The sequence below is a fragment of the Prinia subflava genome, chromosome 8 (assembly GCF_021018805.1).
Source record: "Prinia subflava isolate CZ2003 ecotype Zambia chromosome 8, Cam_Psub_1.2, whole genome shotgun sequence".
Taxonomy (NCBI): domain Eukaryota; kingdom Metazoa; phylum Chordata; class Aves; order Passeriformes; family Cisticolidae; genus Prinia; species Prinia subflava.
This window is the reverse complement of record NC_086254.1, coordinates 14,565,144-14,582,941: the sequence shown is the minus strand read 5'-3', so window position 1 is coordinate 14,582,941 and position 17,798 is coordinate 14,565,144. Positions and strand designations below refer to the sequence as shown.

The following is a 17,798-nucleotide window of genomic DNA, read 5'->3' as shown; positions in this document are numbered from 1 at the left end:
AGACCCCCGGAGTGCCAGAGTGTGGGGCGGGACGCTGCGTGTCCCAGGGGGAGGAGGGGAGCCGGGAACGGGCTGCGGGGTTAAAGATGCGCGGTTGATAGATGAGTGATTAACAGTGCCAACGGGACAGGACGGGACGTGCCTGTCCGAGAAGGGATCCACCTTTTGGGGCGAAATGCTGCTTTTCGAAGAGCCGCGCTGCTTCGTGGGGCTCCCAAGGGTGGGGTGGGCGAGGCGGGGGATCCCAAGGGTGGGGTGGGGTGGGATGGGGTGGGGCGGGGGCGGGACTCCTCCCCCCCCCCCCCCCCCCGCCGTACCTGTCCCTTTAAGAGCCGGTTCCCATGACGTCACGCCCACGGCTACTTTGTAGCGCGGGGAGGGGGCGGGGCCTGCGCGCGCCCGGCGGAGCCGCGGGGTCTCTTAAAGAGGCCGCACCCCGGCATCAGGTAACGGGGGTCCCGGGCCGGGGGCTGCGAGGGGGGAGAGAGGAGGCTGTGTCCCGGCTGCTGGTCTCGGCCGGATGCGGCCGCCCAGAGTCCCCCTGAAGCTCTTCGTGCCTCCCCGCCCCCCCGGAGTTATCCCCGTGTCCCCATCATAGCCCTGAACTGTCCCATGTCCCCTCTGGACTGTCCTCATCGTCCCTTCGAGCTGTCCCCATGGTCCTCCTGGGTTGTTGGTGTCTCCTCTGGGTTGCCCTCACGTATTCCCGGCCCGTCCGCCTCCCGGTGACTCCGCACCCCGCCCAGAGAGGGGCTCCGTGCGGCCGAACCGGGCTGGGGGGCACGGGGTTGAAGGGCACCGGGGCCGGGAGCTGCAGCTGGTCCGGCGGTTGCCGGAGTCGCGGGGTCCGCCGAGCTCCCGCTTGCAGCGATGCGGTGTGTTTGTCCACGTGAGATGAGTGAGCAGATTCCCACGCGAGTCCCCCGGGAGGATCCAGGGATTCTGTGGTTGTTTTGTCCCGAAAGGAGCCGCCGCCCCCGCCGGGCTGGGGCTCCCCCTGACTGACAGTTCCGCAGCACCCTCCGGTTCCAGCGGATGCGGACAGACACCTCTGTCACCCCCACCCCGGCAGCTGCTTCTTTCTCTCCGTGTCACCCCATCCGACCCCGGTGCATCCCCGGAGGAATCCTGGCCCCGGACCCACTCGTGTCCGGCCCCGCAGGCCGATTAGGCGGATTTCCTAATCCCGCTGCCCCGTGCCCGCTTATCCCGGCTGCGCCCGGGACCCGGCTTAGCCCCAGGCGCGGGCGGGTGGCGGCGAGCGCGGGTCGGCGGGTGAGTGCTCTGCTCCCTCGGCCCAGGGGGAAAAACGGGGGGCAAGTCGGGGGTGGGGGTGTCGTAGGTTCGCGGTGACCGGGGAACCGCCCCGGAGCTCGGTTCTCCCGGGGCGCGGGTGGGTGCACAGGGCGGAACGCGGCGGGCTGGGTCGTGCCGCTGGGCTCGTCACTGAGCAGCCTTGGCGGAGCTTTGCTGCCGGGCCCCGGAGCGGCTGGCCCCGCTCCACGAGTGGGTGAATTCCCAGGAATTCACCGCGGGGTCCGGGTGTCGGAGGTCGCGCCTCGAGCCCACTGCACCGGAGCAATTCCGCTCCCGAGCTGATGAGAGCCCCACCCACATCCCTCTCTCGGGGAAACTGAGGCACGGGCAGGTCTCAGCCTACCCCGGGCTGCCCAGCTCGCCCGGAGCTACTCCTGCAGTGCTCCCTGTGCCCGGGGTGGGTGCGAATCGTGCTCCTGGCTCCTGGACAGAGCTCGTGCCCAACTCTGGTGCTTTTGGTTTAGGAAAGAATGTGATTTGAGCCTTTAGCTCCGGAAAGGAGCTTTGCTGCAGGAATGCCGGCCGGCTCCTGCCGGCCCCGGAGCTCAGCCCTGTGCCCGGCACCGTGCCCAGGGTGTGATAAGCTCCGAAGCCGAGGGAAGTGAGAGCCCAGCCGTCGCCCTCAGCTTGGGGCTGTCCCCCCTGCTCTCACCCGCAGCCGGAGCTGAGCGGGGCCCGCGACCCCCGCGATGGCCGTGGGCACCCAGCTGGGGCTGCTGCTCTGGAAGAACTTCACCTACCGCCGGCGGCAGCGGGTGAGTGGGCGATTGGGATGGGGCTACCCAGAGCCGCTGGTTCTTGGCAAAGGGGCAGGCAGAACCCTGGACACTGATGGAGAGCGGGGCCCCCACCAACCTTGCGTCTCCCCCAGATCCAGCTGGCTATCGAGATCCTGTGGCCCCTCTTCCTCTTCCTTATCCTGATCTCAGTGCGGCGATCCCACCCACCCTTCAAGCAGCACGAGTGTGAGTGTCCCCCGCAGGACCCTCTGAGCCAGCTGAGACCCCTCTGTGTGCCCCTCTACGCGAGCCCTTCGGGGTGACACCGCGGGGACAAACACGGGAGGTGGTCACAGGGTGGGGGCTCGCTGGCATCTCCCTGCTCAGGTGTGTGTGGGGTCCCGGGGGTCCCGCACTGCCCCCCTGAACCTGCCTGCCTCCCCCGCAGGCCACTTTCCCAACAAGGCGCTGCCGTCGGCGGGGACCCTGCCCTGGCTGCAGGGCATCATCTGCAACATGAACAACCCCTGCTTCCGGCACCCCACGGCGGGAGAGGCGCCCGGCGTGGTGGGCAACTTCGACGGCTCCATGTGAGCGGCGGGGCCGGGGAGCTGCGGGGCAGAGCGGGGCTGGGCCGGGGTCTCATGGCCCACCCCGTGTCCCGTGTCGCAGCCTCTCCCGCCTCCTGAGCGAAGCCCGGCAGGTCCTGCTCCGCGGCCACGGGCAGCGCCTCCTGCGCAGCTTCGCCCGTCTCCTGCCCGCCCTGCGCCGGCTCCGGGACAGCGGGAATCAGCGGAGGGGTGAGCACCGGGGGCGGGGGGTGCAGGGGGAGCGAGACCCCGTGTCTGACCCCTGCTCCTCCAGCTCTGCCGGTGAGGGAATACTTGAGAGAGGACGAGACTTTCTCCCAGTTCCTTCGGACCAACACATCTCTGCCCCCGGAGCTGGTGGATGAGCTGATGGGGGCTCGGCTCAGCCCCCGTATCGTGAGTGTCGGCGCGGTGCCCGCTCCCGGTGCCCACTCCCGGTGCCCGCATCATGACTGCCCTCTCCCTCCAGTTCTCCCTGGAGAGCATTCGCCTCCCGCTAAAGACCCTGGTCTGCAACGCCTCGGTCCTGGGGGGTTTCCTGGTGGGCGGCGACGCCGGCTCCACCCAGAGCCTGCAGCAAGGGCTCTGCGCACTACCCAGCTCCCAGCTCCGTGCCATGGAGGGCTCCTTCCTCTCCCAGATGGACTTCCCACGACTCCTGACGGTGAGCCCCCAGCGCGGTTGGATTCTGGAAAGCACCGAGGCAGAGACCCCTGGCCCTCCCAGCAGGGCCGTGACCCCCTTCTCATGTCCCCTTGCAGGAGCAGCTGAGCTCAGACTTGGGCGGAATCACTGGCACCGTGGAAGCTTTGGGCAGCTTCCTGCGGGATGCAGCATCCCTGATGGAGGAGGTACACCCCTCACTCCCCTACCCATCCCCACTGTGTCCCTGAGTGCCCCTGGCCCCCACTGCCCCTCTCCACTCTCACCCCACTCTCCCCAGGTCTCCTCCATGACCAGCCTGGCCGAGCTGCGTCAGGAGCTTGTGGGGCTGAGGGCCCCCAACACCAGCACGGGTGCCTTCACCGCGCTGTCACGCATCGCCTGCGGCCACCCCGAGGGCGGGGGGCTCAGGATCCCCTCCCTCAACTGGTACGAGGACAACGACGTCAAAGCCTTCCTGGACCGCAACAGCTCTGAGCAGAGACCTGTGGCCTCAGGCAGCACCAGTGAGTGGGGGGCTGTGGGGGGCTCAGCCGGGGGCTGTGGGGGGCAGCAGTGGGGGCCGGTGGTGTGGGGCTGGTGGTGAGGGCTCAGCTCTGCACCCCCAGGTCCCTTCTGCCGGGAGCTGCTCCTCAGCCTGGAGTCCAGCCCCCTCTCACAGATCTTCTGGCGGGGAATCAAGCCCCTCTTTGTGGGGAAGATCCTGTACACACCACCCGGGCCTGGCCCTGACAGGGTCATGGCTGAGGTGAGTGAGGGCTGCGGGGGGCTTGGGGGGGTTTGGGGGAGGTCCCAGACCTGCCTCACCTCCCTCACACAGGTGAATCGGACCTTCCGGGAGCTGGCAGTGCTGGGGGAACTGGGGGGTGCCTGGCAGGAGCTGGGACCCCGAATTTACACCATCCTCAACAGCAGCCTGGAGATGCAGGTGCTCCAGGTGTGTCACTCCAGGCTCCACCCATTGGGAACGGGGTTGCTGTGGGGTGCAAGGTGGATGTGCCAGGGGGCAGCTGGGGTGGGATTCAGCTGGGGCAGGGTGGGCTGCACAGCCTCCCACATCCTGGTGCTTTGCAGGACCTGCTGCTGGCCCCAAGCACAGCCCAGCTCCTGGATGGGTTCCTCAATGGCACCTCCTGGAAGCTGCCAGAGCTGGCCACATTCCTGGCCGGGCCAGTGGGGGGACCAGGCCTTACCTGGCACCAGGTGTATGCTGATGTGGACGCAGTCCTGAGGACGCTGTCACAGTTCATGGAGGTGTGTGTCACCCCGTTGGGGACAGGCTGGCCCCTTGCACACCCGTGCCCGCTGAGCCCTACCTGCCCTCCCACAGTGTGTCTGCCTGGACAAGATCGAGGCAGTGGCCACTGAGGACCAGCTGGTAGCCCGGGCCCTGGAGCTGCTGGAGGAGCAGCAGTTTTGGGCAGCAGTGGTCTTCCAGCCCCCCATCAACGCCACGGCCCCCGGACTGCCACCCCACGTCCGCTACAAGATCCGCATGGACATCGACGATGTCACGAGGACCAACAAGATCAAGGACAGGTTGGGGGATGCCCACCTTGCCTGTCTCCATGGCAGCCAAGCAGCCTGTGCTCACTGCCAGGAGATCCCTGGTCCCAGCACCGTGCTCTGCCCCCAGGTTTTGGGACCCAGGCCCTGCAGCTGATCCCTTCAGTGACTTGCGCTACGTCTGGGGGGGCTTCGTCTACATTCAGGACCTGGTGGAGCAGGCGGTGGTGCGAGTACAGACTGGGGCTGCCCCACAGACTGGGGTCTACGTCCAGCAGATGCCCTACCCCTGCTATGTGGACGATGTGTAAGTGGGCAGGGGCAGCCCTGGACCCTGGGACTGTTGAGTGACCCCCCTGCTGCCATGGGGGACACATCCAAGCATCCTGCAGTGGAGGAGGCACAGGGCTGGTCATGCCCTGGTGTCCCTGGCCCAACAGTGGCCCAGAAGTGTTGAGCTAAGGGTGGAATGTCTGGTGGTATCTCCCCAGGTTCCTGAGGGTCTTGAATCGCTCGCTGCCTCTCTTCATGACGCTGGCCTGGATCTACTCCGTGGCCATGATCATCAAGGGGGTGGTGCACGAGAAGGAGACGCGTCTCAAGGAGACCATGAAGACCATGGGGCTGAGCAGCGGGATCCTCTGGCTCAGCTGGTTCCTCAGCAGCTTCATCCCCTTCCTCCTCAGCTCCGCCCTCCTTGTCCTCATCCTGAAGGCAGGTTGCAGGTCTCAGGGGACAGCTTGGGTGACACAGGGAACATCAGGGCTGGGAGCCAGCGTGGGGGGCTCCACAGGCTCCAATCTGCCTCCATCCACAGCTGGGAAACATCCTGCCCTACAGTGACCCAGCAGTCATCTTCCTCTTCCTCGGCACCTTCTCGGTGGCCACCATCAGCCAGTGCTTCCTCATCAGCACCTTCTTCCCCCGTGCCAACCTGGCCTCGGCGTGCGGTGGCATCATTTACTTCTCGCTGTACCTGCCCTACGTGCTGTGCGTCGCCTGGCGCGACTACATCACCTTCCCCATCCGTGTCCTTGTGGTGAGCGCCCGGAGCTGCCCCTCTGCAACGCCCCTGGGGCGGGGGGCTTTGGGCTGCACCCCTCAGGCCAATCTTTGCCCACACTGCCATTCTCACTGCCCTCAGAGCCTGCTGTCCCCCGTGGCCTTCGGCTTCGGCTGTGATTACTTCTCCCTCTATGAGGAGCAGGGCGTGGGCATCCAGTGGTACAACCTGGCTGCCAGCCCTGTGCCAGGTGACCCGTACAGCTTTGCTGCAGCCATGGGGCTGCTGCTGCTGGACGCTGTCCTCTATGGCCTGGCCACCTGGTACCTCGAGGGCGTCTTCCCAGGTGAGTGCAGCTCCCCTGACCCCCCCAGCTGCCACTCAGCCCCAGCCCCACTCTGCCCCTTCTGCTGCAGGTCAGTATGGGATTCCCAAGCCCTGGAATTTCCCCTTCCTGAAGAGCTACTGGTTTGGAGAGTCATCCTCATCTGGACACTCCCTGTACCATGCTGCACCCCACACTGCACCCCAGGGTGAGTGCCTGCCCACCCTGGAGCTCTGTGGCTGAGGGCAGTGGCCGTGGAGCAGGGCTGGAGCCCCCCAGCCCAGCCCTTGCTCCCCCGTGGAGGGCTCTGCACCCCATGGGGAGGGGTCCTGCCCCCAGCAAGGGGTCCTGGCCGGGGATGTGACCCCTTGGTGGCTTCCAGTGCTGGTGGAGGAGCCGCCTGCCGAACTCCAGCCCGGTGTCTCCATCCGCAACCTGGTGAAGGTCTATGGCAGCAGCGGCCGTGTGGCTGTCAATGGGCTGAGCCTGGACTTCTACGAGGGGCAGATCACGTCCTTCCTGGGCCACAACGGCGCTGGAAAGACCACCACCATGTGAGCCACAGAGGGGCTGCATGGCCATGGCTGGGGACAGGAGCTGAGCCTGACCCTGTCCCCACCTGAGCCCCACATAGGACAGGGTACCCTGGCCCCAAGCCCTGCTGCTCCTGTGCTCCACTACCCATTTTCCTCACCACTTCCAGGTCCATCCTGACCGGCCTCCTGCCCCCCACCTCGGGCACTGCCTATATCCTGGGCTGGGACATCCGCTCCGATATCGACAGCATCCGCAAATCCATGGGGATGTGCCCCCAGCACAACGTGCTCTTCGACATGTACGCAGGGCTGGGGAGGAGCAGGGAGCAGCTCAGAGCTGCCCCCCTCCCTCCCTGTGCCCCTCACGCTGCCTTTCCCCCTGTCCCCACAGCCTGACGGTGGAGGAGCACATCTGGTTCTACGGGCGGCTGAAGGGGCTCTCGGAGCAGCAGGTGCAGGAGGAGATGGAGCAGCTGCTCCAGGACACGGGGCTGCTGCACAAACGCCGGGAGCAGACCAGGAACCTCTCAGGTGCGTGCGTGTTGGAATTTAGATTTAGGGGGTGTCCCCAGGGAGGGTTCCCCGGGAGACCCCCAGGCTCTAGGTTCATTGTTATTTGCATGCAGGTAGGCAAGGAGACTCTAGATTGTTGGTGTAATAAACGCCAATAACTCGCTTTTTGAAATTTATGAAAATTTATTAAAGAATAAAAATTGGTTACAAAAAAATTAATACAATAATAAAAGTTCAAAAAGTTTTCAGAGACAGGACAAATAATGAGACAATAAGAGCAAAGAAGGTAGCCTGGGACTACTGTCCCCCCTCCCTTCCAGACAAAGGCTAGGAAGGAGAAGGGCCCAGAACAAAGAGAAGTTTTCCTTTTTAAGCCTTCGGTTTATGACTATTCATATCTTACATAAAACAAGTAATCTTCAGCAGTTTCTTGTCACAAAAGCTTTCTGTTAATTAAAAAAAAAATGCATGACAGTATACGTCCTTGAGAAAGTTAGGATCTGTGGATAAGAGGCCATAAATTCTTCTTCACTAGAAGGTTTAGGGGCCCCTGTGAAAGTTATCTCTGTGCTGAGGAATTTTTCTTCTTGAGCAAAAAAAAATATCACACACATATACATCTTCTATTGTACAACTTATTGTTAATTACAAAAACTACATTCACTATATTATTCAAATGTTAATACAGCATAACTTTTCGACCTAGCATATTACATATAGTAAATATCTGCATAGAGCCACACAATATGACTTTTTCACAGTTGGTGAGATGCTGATGAGATGAGGATTTATTTGGAGTTCGACCCTAGGAAGGCAACATGGTCACTGAGGGAGAGGGGGAAGGAGGAAGGAGAGGGGGAAGGGGAGAGGGAAAGGGAGAGGAGCAGAGCCTCTGGAGGCCTCCAGGGCAAAGAGGGAGAGCCTACTTCTCCTTGCACTCTTATCAGGGAGATTCAAAACGAGCACGGATAGATTCTTCAGCCAATAGAGTTACAAATACACAATTCTGCAGGGAGGTAACAGACCATACACTTTCTAGGGGTGAGCCAGAGCAAACCATTTCAATAAAATGCAATTCTACACATGTGGGGTCAGGCTGGGCGCCTCAGAGGGATTTGGTGGCCCCGAGCCTCCCGGAGCTGTCCCTCTGCAGGCGGGATGCAGCGCAAGCTCTCGGTGGCCATCGCCTTCGTGGGTGGCTCCCGGGTGGTCATCCTGGACGAGCCCACGGCCGGAGTCGACCCCTTCTCCCGCCGCAGCATCTGGGAGCTGCTGCTCAAATACCGCAAAGGTCAGGGCTGGGGGCACCCTGCGAGCCCCCCCAGCCTGGAGAGAGCAGGGGGGATGTGCTGGTGGGGAGAGCCTGCAATGGGGGGGTGTGACAAGGGGGTCTGGGGTCATGCCCGTTCCTGTCCTCAGGCCGCACCATCATCCTGTCCACCCACTACATGGACGAGGCGGAGCTGCTGGGGGACCGCACCGCCATCATCTCACAGGGCCGGCTCTGCTGCTGCGGGTCCCCCCTGTTCCTCAAGGCCAGGCTTGGCACCGGCTACCACCTCACCCTGGTGAAGCGGGAGAGGAGCGGGACAGGCGGCAGCACTGGCACTGTCCCCGGTGTCACCAAAAAGGTGTGTCCCTCTGCCCTGATGGTCATCCCTCAAATGGTAGCCGGTGTCTCCAGGGTACTGGGGGCACTGGGGGCCAGCTCCTGCTGTGGGGTGCCAGGCTCCCAGCCACCCTTTCCTGCAGGATGGCAGTGACTCAGAGCACAGCAGTGACACGGGCCTGGGCAGCGAGCGGGGCAGTGACGCCAGCGCCGTGGGTGAGCATTGTCACCCTTGGTGACACTCCTCGCAGTGTCACCCCCAGCTGTTCCCCCTCAGCCAGGGAGACTGGGGGTGCACAGCCCTGCATCTGGCCCCTCTCCCTTTCACTGGAGGTGCAGAAGGGGATCTTCATCCCCTCCACCTCCCCTGGGGACCCTCAGGCTGGAATGCTGGGCACGTGGAGCTGTGGCCAGCTGTGCCAGCCAGCAGCTCCTGCCCCAGGTTTCCAGCCCTCCCCATCCCTCCAGATGTGGCCCAGCTGTCGGCGCTGATCCAGAAGCTGGTCCCTGGCTCCCGGCTGGTGGAGGACATCGGGCACGAGGTGCTCTTTGTCCTGCCCTACAGCGGGGCCAGGGACGGGGCCTTCGGGGAGCTGTTCCGCGAGCTGGACGCACACCTGGGGGAGCTGGGGATCTCCAGCTATGGCATCTCTGATACCACCCTGGAAGAGGTACCCAGGGGGGCTGTGGTCAAGGGGCTCCCGGGGTGCCCGTGACCAGGGGGCTCCCCTCACTGGGCTGTGGGTGCTGGAGTGTGTTTCACACCAGCCCTGCCACACCCCCAGATCTTCCTGAAGGTGGCCGAGGACACCGCCCTGGACACTGACACCACAGGTAAAAACTGTGGATCTGAGCTCTGGGGTACAGGGGGGGCTGGAGAGGTGCTCAGCAGTCCAGAGCAGAGGGGTGGGGTGCCCCCAGCACCCTGTGTGTCCCTGCCAGGGCTGGGGTCCCTGCTGGGAGCACCTGTGGATGCAGAGAGGTGTCACAACCTGTAGTATTGGTCCTGCCCTGGCATCTTGTTCTCATTTTGTCAGGCACCGTGAAAGGAGCAGTCCCTGGCGAGACAGGGGATGGAGATGTGGCCGATGGAGAGTTGGGTAAGGATGGGGGAGGTGGGAGTCCTGAGCTGCTGCTGAGTGCTCTCCACCTCCAGCCCCTGGGCTGGGGAGATGGCACAAGTCCATCTGTCCATCTGGGCAGCTGTCCATTCCTTCAGGCACGTGTTCCTTCAAGGAGGGGGACACTCAGGGACCCTTGTGCAGCATAGCTGTCCCCCAGTTTTGGGGCGTCCCCAGAGCAAAGATCTGGGATGAGGATGGGTTTGGAGGAGCCCAGCTCTGTGCAGGATGGGACATGGAATCCCAGGGGGCACAGCCAGCATATCCTGGAGGGAGAACTGGCGTGGGGCAGCCACGGGGGTCTGGGGGGGCTGTGATGGTTTGGGGCACCAGCTCTGCCCCGGGTGGGTGCTGATCCCTGCGCGGCCGTAACCCCTCTCTCCTCTCCTTTACATTGAGCCAAAGGAGCCCGGCGAGGTAGGAGCTGGGGGCTGTTTGGGGGGCTGGGGGCTCCTGCATGCAGCATCCCATCCCTGCTGGGGTGGAGGGATATCCCTGCCAGCTCCCTGTCCCCCCGCGCCGCGCCTGGCACCGGCCCCTTGTCACACCCCTCTGTGCCCCGGCAGCGGAGGAGCCCCGGGAGACGGACCTGCTGCGGGGGGCGGCGGGGCAGGCCTGCGGCAGGGTGAGGGGCTGGGCGCTCACCGGCCGCCAGCTCCGCGCTCTCTTCACCAAGAGGATGCTCCACGCTCGGCGCAGCACCCGCGGCTTCTTCGCGCAGGTGGGGATGCGGCAGGGCACGGGGCAGGGCACGGGGCAGGGCACGGGGCAGGGCACGGGGCAGGGCACGGGGCAGGGCACGGGGCAGGGCACGGGGCAGGGTGGGGCAGAGCCAACCCTGATCCCTCACCCCTCCCCGGCCTCCTCAGATCGTCCTCCCCGCCGTGTTCGTGTGCATCGCGCTGCTCTTCAGCCTCATCGTGCCGCCCTTCGGGAAGTACCCGCCGCTGCAGCTCCAGCCCTGGATGTACGGGCAGCAGTTCACCTTTTTCAGGTGTGTCCCCAGCCCTCTGCCCGCCGTGTCCCTCGTCCCCCACTGCCACCAGCTCACTGCTGCGTCTCCCGGCAGCAACGACGCCCCGGGAGACCCCGACACAGCCCGGCTGCTGGACGCGCTCCTGGCTGAGCCCGGCTTCGGCACCAAGTGCATGAAGGAGGAGGGGAAGGCGTGAGTGTCCGCGGGGGCTGCGGGGGGCAGCCGGGGCTTGGCCCCCACCTCAGTGCCCACCTGCCCGCGGAGCAGCTCTGCCACCTGGTGTGATGCTGTGGCACCTCTGACACTCCCCGGCGCCCCTGGCTCACACCAGGCTGGTAACGGGGGTCTCTCATCTCTCCCCGGGTGCCCAGGACAGGGCTGTGCCCCCCAGCTTCCCACCCCGACGGCTTCTCGACCCCTGCAGCCCCCCCAGCCCTGCTGGAAGCGCTGCGGCGTGGGAACTGGACACAGGCCCAGCCGTCCCCCCCCTGCCAGTGCAGCGGGCCAGGGGCACACAGGATGCTGCCTGAGTGTCCTGAGGGGGCCGGGGGGCTCCCACCACCCCAGGTAACCCCCAGCCTAGCAGGGGCAGCCTCAGGGCTCCGTCAGTGCTGGCTGTGGGGGCAGGGGATGCTCCAGGGATGCCACAGGGCTGGGTGTCCATCCAGCCCGTCTGTCCATCCCACAGGTGCAGAGGGGCACAGGAGACATCCTTCAGAACCTGACGGGCAGGAACATCTCTGACTACCTGGTGAAGACCTATCCCCAGATCATCCGTCAGGAGTGAGTGCTGGGGCTGGAACACCAGGGACACTGCAGGGGCACTGTGGGGACACCAAGGGAACACCCCAGGGACACCTGGGGGAAGGGGACACTGCTGGGGACATGTGGCTGGGTGAGCAGGTGCTGCCCTAATGTCCCCTTGGGGGGTTTCTCTCTCCTCTGTCTCCCCCCACCTCGTTTCTTTCAGGCTGAGGAACAAGAAGTGGGTGAATGAGCAGAGGTGAGCTGGGCAGACTCTGGGGCCTGGCACAGCCAGGGGTGGAGGGAGAAAGGAGATCCCTGGTGGGTTTGGGAAGAGCCTGAGTGGGCCCCGGGCAGAGCCATCATCCAGGTGTACCTTCAGCCCTCTGCTGTGTCCCTTCCTCTGGCATCTGAGCGAGTGGAGGGTTGAGTTTGCACAAGGGTGGCAGTGGGGAATGGGTGGCAGCTTTCATAGAATTGTAGGATTGTAAAATCTCGTGGGGTGGAAGGACCCACGTGGATCCTCAAGCCCAGTTCCTGGCACGCTGGCAGTGGGAGCCTCTCCAACAAGTTTGGGAGCCCCGTTTCTCCCGCAGGTACGGCGGCTTCTCCCTGGGTGCCGGCAGCTCCCAGGCCCTGCCCTCAGCAGCGGAGGTGGATCAGGCAGCACTGGAGCTCCGTGTGCTGCTCAACATCACCCCGGTACAGCTGGACTCAGCCCCTGGCTCAGCTCTGGGGTCCCAGTGCCGGGAGACCCCTCCTCACTCGGTGTTCCTGCACCCAGGGCGGCCCCTCCGACCGGCTCCTGGCCAACCTCAGCCGCTTCATCGAGGGTTTGGATGCCCGCAGGAATATCAAGGTGTGCCCAGGGCTGGGGGTCCCTCAGGGGAGAGAGCTGGGGGGCAGCAGGGATGTGACAGTGGTGTCCCCTCAAGGGCTGGAGCAGCCCAAGAAGGACTGAGAGTGGCTGGGGCTGGAGGAGAGCGGGAGCCCGGCAGGGAGTGGGGGATGCTCCTGGTGGGACTGGGTGCTGCCAGGTTGGGTGGGGGGCTCTGAGCTGCCCGGCGGGGAGTGGGGGATGCTCCTGGTGGGACTGGGTGCTGCCAGATTGGGTGGGGGATGCTCCTGGTGGGACTGGGTGCTGCCAGGTTGGGTGGGGGGCTCTGAGCCGCCCGGCCCTCCCCATGCTGCAGGTCTGGTTCAACAACAAGGGCTGGCACGCCATGGTCTCATTCCTCAACGTGGCCAGCAATGGGCTACTGCGAGCCCGGCTGCCCCCCGGCACTGACCCCGCGCGCTTCGGCATCACGGCCACCAACCACCCCCTCAACCTCACCAAGGAGCAGCTCTCCGAGGCCGCCCTGTGAGTGCTGGGGAGGGGGTCCCGCAGCCCCCTCTGGCCCCTGCTGAGCTCTCCCCTCCTCGGCAGGATGGCCACCTCTGTGGACGTGCTGGTCTCCATCTGCGTGATCTTCGCCATGTCCTTCATCCCAGCCAGCTTCGTGGTCTTCCTCATTGAGGAGCGGGTCAGCAAGGCCAAGCACCTTCAGTTCGTCAGCGGGATGAAGCCCATCACCTACTGGCTGGGCAACTTTGCCTGGGACATGGTGGGGATGGGGATGGGGACAAGGAGCAGTTCCAAGGGGTCTGGTCCCACCCCTGACCCCTTTCCTGGTTTTTCCATCCCCACAGTGCAACTACCTGGTCCCCGCGCTGCTGGTGATCCTCATCTTCCTCTGCTTCCAGCAGGAATCCTACGTGTCCTCGGCCAACCTGCCCTCCCTGGTGCTGCTGCTGCTGCTCTACGGGTGACGGGGCAGCAGAGCCCAGCAGGGGCGAGGGGTTGTGGGGCTGGGGGCAGCTGGGGTGAGGGGGTTGTGGTGCTTGGGAGGGTGGGTGCTGTCTCAAGCCCCCCAGGTTGGGGGGTACACCTCAGCCAGCCTCTGCCTCTCCCTCCTGCAGATGGTCCATCACCCCCCTGATGTATCCAGCCTCCTTCCTCTTCAGCATCCCCAGCACCGCCTACGTGGCCCTGACCTGCATCAACCTCTTCATCGGCATCAACGGCAGCGTGGCCACCTTTGTGCTGGAGCTCTTTGTGGACCAGGTGAGCCTTGGGGTGCCCTGGACCCCCCATCCCTTCCCTGCAGGGCCAGTGCCAGCTCCTCCACCCGTCTCCTTGCTGCCCCATCAGAACCTCAATGACATCAACCGCGTCCTGAAGAAGGTTTTCCTCATCTTCCCCCACTTCTGCTTGGGCCGAGGCCTCATTGACATGGTGAAGAACCAGGCAATGGCCGATGCCTTTGAGAGGTTCGGTGAGTCTGGGGGTGTCAGGGCTGCTCCCCCTCCCCAAAGCCCAGCACGGGGGTCCCCTATTCCTACGCCCTCTCTCGCTGCCTGCAGGGGACAAGCGCTTCGTGTCCCCCCTGTCCTGGGACCTGGCAGGGAAGAACATGTTTGCCATGGCCATCGAGGGCATCGTCTTCTTCCTCTTCACCCTCCTGCTGCAGTACCACCGCCTCTTCCTGCGCCTGGGGTGAGCACGGGCCAGGGGGACAGAATCACAGAATCACAGAATCACAGAATCACAGAATCACAGGATCACAGAATCACAGAATCACAGGATCACAGAATCACTGGGTTAGAAGAGACCTTTGAGATCACTGAGTCCAACCCAGCCCTAACACCTCAACTAAACCATGGCACCAAGTGCCACATCCAATCTTTCTTTAAACACATCCAGGGATGGTGACTCCACCACCTCCCCGGGTAGATGATTCCAGTACTTTATCACCTTTTCAGTAAAAAACTTTTTCCTAATATCTAACCTATATTTCCCTTGGTGCAGCTTAAGGCTGTGTCCTCTTGTTCTGTCAGTTGTTGCCTGGAAAAAGAGACCAACCCCCACCTGACCACAAACACCTTTCAGGGAGTTGTAGAGAGTGATAAGGTCACCCCTGAGTCTCCTTTTCTCCAGGATAAACAACCCCAGCTCCCTCACAGGGCTTGTGTTCCAAGCCCCTCACCAGCCTTGCTGCACTCCTTTGGACATGTTTAAATGTCCCAAGGTCCTTCCTAAACTGAGGGGCCCAGAACGGGACACAGCATCCAGTGTCCTTCCTAAACTGAGGGGACAGAACTGGACACAGTACCCAATGTCCTTCCTAAACTGAGGAGACAGAACTGGACACAGCACCCTGGGAGTGCTCAGGGGGATGGACAGTCCTGGATGTGCCCTTGCCACTGTTTCCACAGGCCACGAGCTCTGGAGCTGCCCTCGCTGGGGGATGAGGACAGGGACGTGGCCAGGGAGCGGGCGAGGGTGGGCAGCATCCCCCCGCACGGCCACCTCCTTCTGCTGAAGGACCTGACCAAGGTGGGTGCGTGGAGCTGGACCCTGCTGTGAGCTCCAGCCCACCCAGAGGCCCTGGCCCCAGTGGCAGGGACAGGAGGGTGCCACCAGTGCCACCTCTCCTCCATGCAGGTGTACCGGCACAGGAAGGCTCCGGCCGTGGACCGGCTCTGTGTGGCCATCCCCCCTGGGGAGGTGAGAGACAGATGGACAGACAGACAGACAGACAGACAGCTCTGTGGGCAGGGCCAGGGCTGCCAGTGACCCTGCTCTGCCCCCACAGTGCTTTGGCCTCCTGGGGGTGAACGGTGCTGGGAAAACATCCACCTTCAAGATGCTGACGGGGGACACAGAGGTGACGCTGGGAGAGGCCTGGCTGAAGGGGCACAGGTGGGTGAACACAGGGACTCCACGGCTTGGAATCCTCTCCATGTCTCCACAGCATCTAGGCCATCATCTCTGTCCCCACCCTGTGCTCTTCCTGGCCCCTTGTCCTGCAGCCTGCTTCATCTTCATCCTCATCCTCATCCCTGCAGCCGCTTGTCCCTATTCCCACAGTATCCCTGGCACACTTCCTCATCCTGCAGCGTGCTCACCTCTCCCCATCCCATGCTCACCTGTCCCCATCCTGCAGCGTGCTCACCTCTCCCCATCCCATGCTCACTTGTCCCCATCCTGCAGTGTGCTCACCTCTCCCCGTCCCATGCTCACCTGTCCCCATCCTGCAGCGTGCTCATCTCTCCCTGTCCCATCCTCACCTGTCCCCATCCCGCAGTGTGCGCACCTCTCCCTGTCCCATCCTCACCTGTCCCCATCCCGCAGTGTGCTCACCTCTCCCTGTCCCATGCTCACCTGTCCCCATCCCGCAGCGTGCTCACCTCTCCCTGTCCCATCCTCACCTGTCCCCATCCTGCAGCGTGCTCACCTCTCCCTGTCCCATCCTCACCTGTCCCCATCCCGCAGTGTGCTCACCTCTCCCCGTCCCATGCTCACCTTTCCCCATCCTGCAGCGTGCTCACCTGTCGCTGTCCCATGTCACCTGTCCCCATCCTGCAGCGTGCTCACCTCTCCCTGTCCCATCCTCACCTGTCCCCATCCTGCAGTGTGCTCAGCGACCTCCAGTCTGTCCACCAGCACATGGGTTACTGCCCCCAGTTTGACGCCATCACGGACCTGCTGACAGGGCGGGAGCACCTGGAGTTCTACAGCCGCCTGCGTGGGGTCCCGGAGGAGGAGACCCCCAGGGTAGGGCCTGCACCCCGTCCTCCCCAGCCCACGGGGAGCCCCCAGCCTCACCCCCTGTGTCTCTCGCAGGTGGCTCAGTGGGGCATCACTGCTCTGGGGCTGGGCCCGCACGCAGACCGGCCGGCGGGCAAGTACAGCGGGGGCAACAAGCGCAAGCTCTCCACGGCCATCGCCCTCCTGGGCTGCCCCCCTGTCGTCTTCCTGGTGAGGGGGGCATTGGGAGGCCCCAGAGCAGCAGCAGGGTCCTGCCCAGGCTGACCCAGGGCTGGGGCCATTGCAGGATGAGCCCACAACGGGGATGGATCCACAAGCGCGGAGGTTCCTGTGGGAGCGCATCCTCGGCGTCATCCGGGACGGCCGGTCCGTGGTGCTCACGTCCCACAGGTGAGTCCCCACCTGGGGCCCGCAGCCCCCACAGAGCACCTCTGGAACCCCCTGGACAGGAGTGTCCCTCTGCCCTGGGGGGCTCACACGTGCCCCCCCAGCATGGAGGAGTGTGAGGCGCTCTGCACCAGGATGGCCATCATGGTCAACGGCCGGTTCCGCTGCCTGGGCAGCGTCCAGCACCTCAAAAACAGGTACCAGGGCTAAGGGGGTACAGGTTTGGGGGCTAAGGGGTGCTCCTGAGGGTGGTGGCCATGGCCAGTCCTGACAGCAGTGTCCCCTCTCCCCGCAGGTTTGGGGATGGGTACACGGTGGTGGTGCGGGCGGGGGGCCCTGGCCCAGCGGCGGTGCAGACCCTGCTGCAGCAGCACTTCCCCGGCATCGTGCTGCGGGAGCAGCACGGGGGGCTGCTGCAGTACCACCTGCCCGCCCGTGTCACCTCCCTGGCCACCGTCTTCAGCCTTCTGGCCGCCAACCGGGGTCCCTGCCACATAGAGGACTACTCAGTGTCCCAGACCACGCTGGACCAGGTGACAGGGGAGGCAAGGGTGAGGGTGTGGTGGCCCTGTCCCATGGTGCTGTCTCTCATCATGACATTCCTGCAGGTCTTCGTGCACTTTGCTCAGGAGCAGAGTGATGGGGATGCCGGGGAGGTCACAGCCTCAGGACAGGATGTGGACCCCAGCCCTGGGAGGAGGCTGAGCAAATTCCTGGAGGATGACAGCTATCAGGAGAGCGCCGTCTGAGTGGGCCATGGTGTCCCATGGACCCTCACAGACCCCTCCCTGGTTGTCACCGCAGCACGAGCCAGGGTCACAGGGCTTTGGGGTACTTCAGACCCCCATGGCTGCACAGAAGAGGTCTGGGCACATCCTGGTGCCACCATCCCAGAGGAGAGTCAGAGTGTCGGGACAGGGCTGGCCCCGGCTCCCTGCGGTGGGGTTGATGCGCTGTGGGGGGCTGAGCTGGATGAGGGCTCTGGGGCTGGCCTTGGGACCCTGCTGCTCCCCACCGGAGCCGAGCTTGCTGTAACAGAGCAATTCAATAAAAAACACGGTACTGCCGGGGGGCCTCGATTGCACTCACCACAACGCGACCGCAGTAAAGGACAGGGCAGGGGCACAGCGGGACAGCAGAGTTCCCCTGACACAGGCGAACATCAACTCACAGGGGATCCGCCGACCTCGCCGTG

The 17,798-nt window shown here is 64.0% G+C and overlaps 1 protein-coding gene across 7 annotated transcripts; it reads left to right on the top strand.

Moving 5' to 3' along the window:
* The first annotated feature begins 366 nt into the window (after positions 1-366).
* Positions 367-17,693, top strand: ABCA7 (ATP binding cassette subfamily A member 7). 7 transcript variants are annotated; one of them, XM_063403191.1, is made up of 50 exons: positions 367-446; positions 1,017-1,275; positions 1,782-2,072; positions 2,189-2,282; positions 2,485-2,626; positions 2,709-2,836; positions 2,901-3,022; positions 3,096-3,290; positions 3,388-3,477; positions 3,570-3,795; positions 3,898-4,037; positions 4,110-4,226; positions 4,364-4,543; positions 4,620-4,828; positions 4,926-5,102; positions 5,287-5,509; positions 5,613-5,834; positions 5,940-6,144; positions 6,215-6,331; positions 6,506-6,677; positions 6,827-6,958; positions 7,051-7,190; positions 8,326-8,463; positions 8,592-8,803; positions 8,925-8,997; positions 9,250-9,452; positions 9,567-9,615; positions 9,819-9,881; positions 10,469-10,623; positions 10,772-10,896; positions 10,972-11,070; positions 11,250-11,445; positions 11,567-11,661; positions 11,849-11,881; positions 12,219-12,324; positions 12,407-12,481; positions 12,816-12,985; positions 13,052-13,229; positions 13,315-13,430; positions 13,585-13,729; positions 13,817-13,940; positions 14,029-14,161; positions 14,881-15,001; positions 15,110-15,172; positions 15,261-15,367; positions 16,081-16,426; positions 16,503-16,606; positions 16,708-16,800; positions 16,899-17,136; positions 17,212-17,693. In XM_063403191.1, exons 3-50 carry the CDS (start codon positions 2,007-2,009, stop codon positions 17,350-17,352), a joined length of 6,798 nt encoding a protein of 2,265 aa, XP_063259261.1. In that variant the 5' UTR covers positions 367-446; positions 1,017-1,275; positions 1,782-2,006; the 3' UTR covers positions 17,353-17,693. The 7 variants fall into 7 exon arrangements, with proteins under 7 accessions (XP_063259261.1, XP_063259263.1, XP_063259260.1 ...); XM_063403190.1 differs by having other exon boundaries at positions 382-446; positions 966-1,275; XM_063403194.1 differs by lacking the exon at positions 367-446 and having other exon boundaries at positions 487-1,275; positions 16,081-16,222; positions 16,292-16,426.
* The last annotated feature ends 105 nt before the right edge of the window (positions 17,694-17,798 follow it).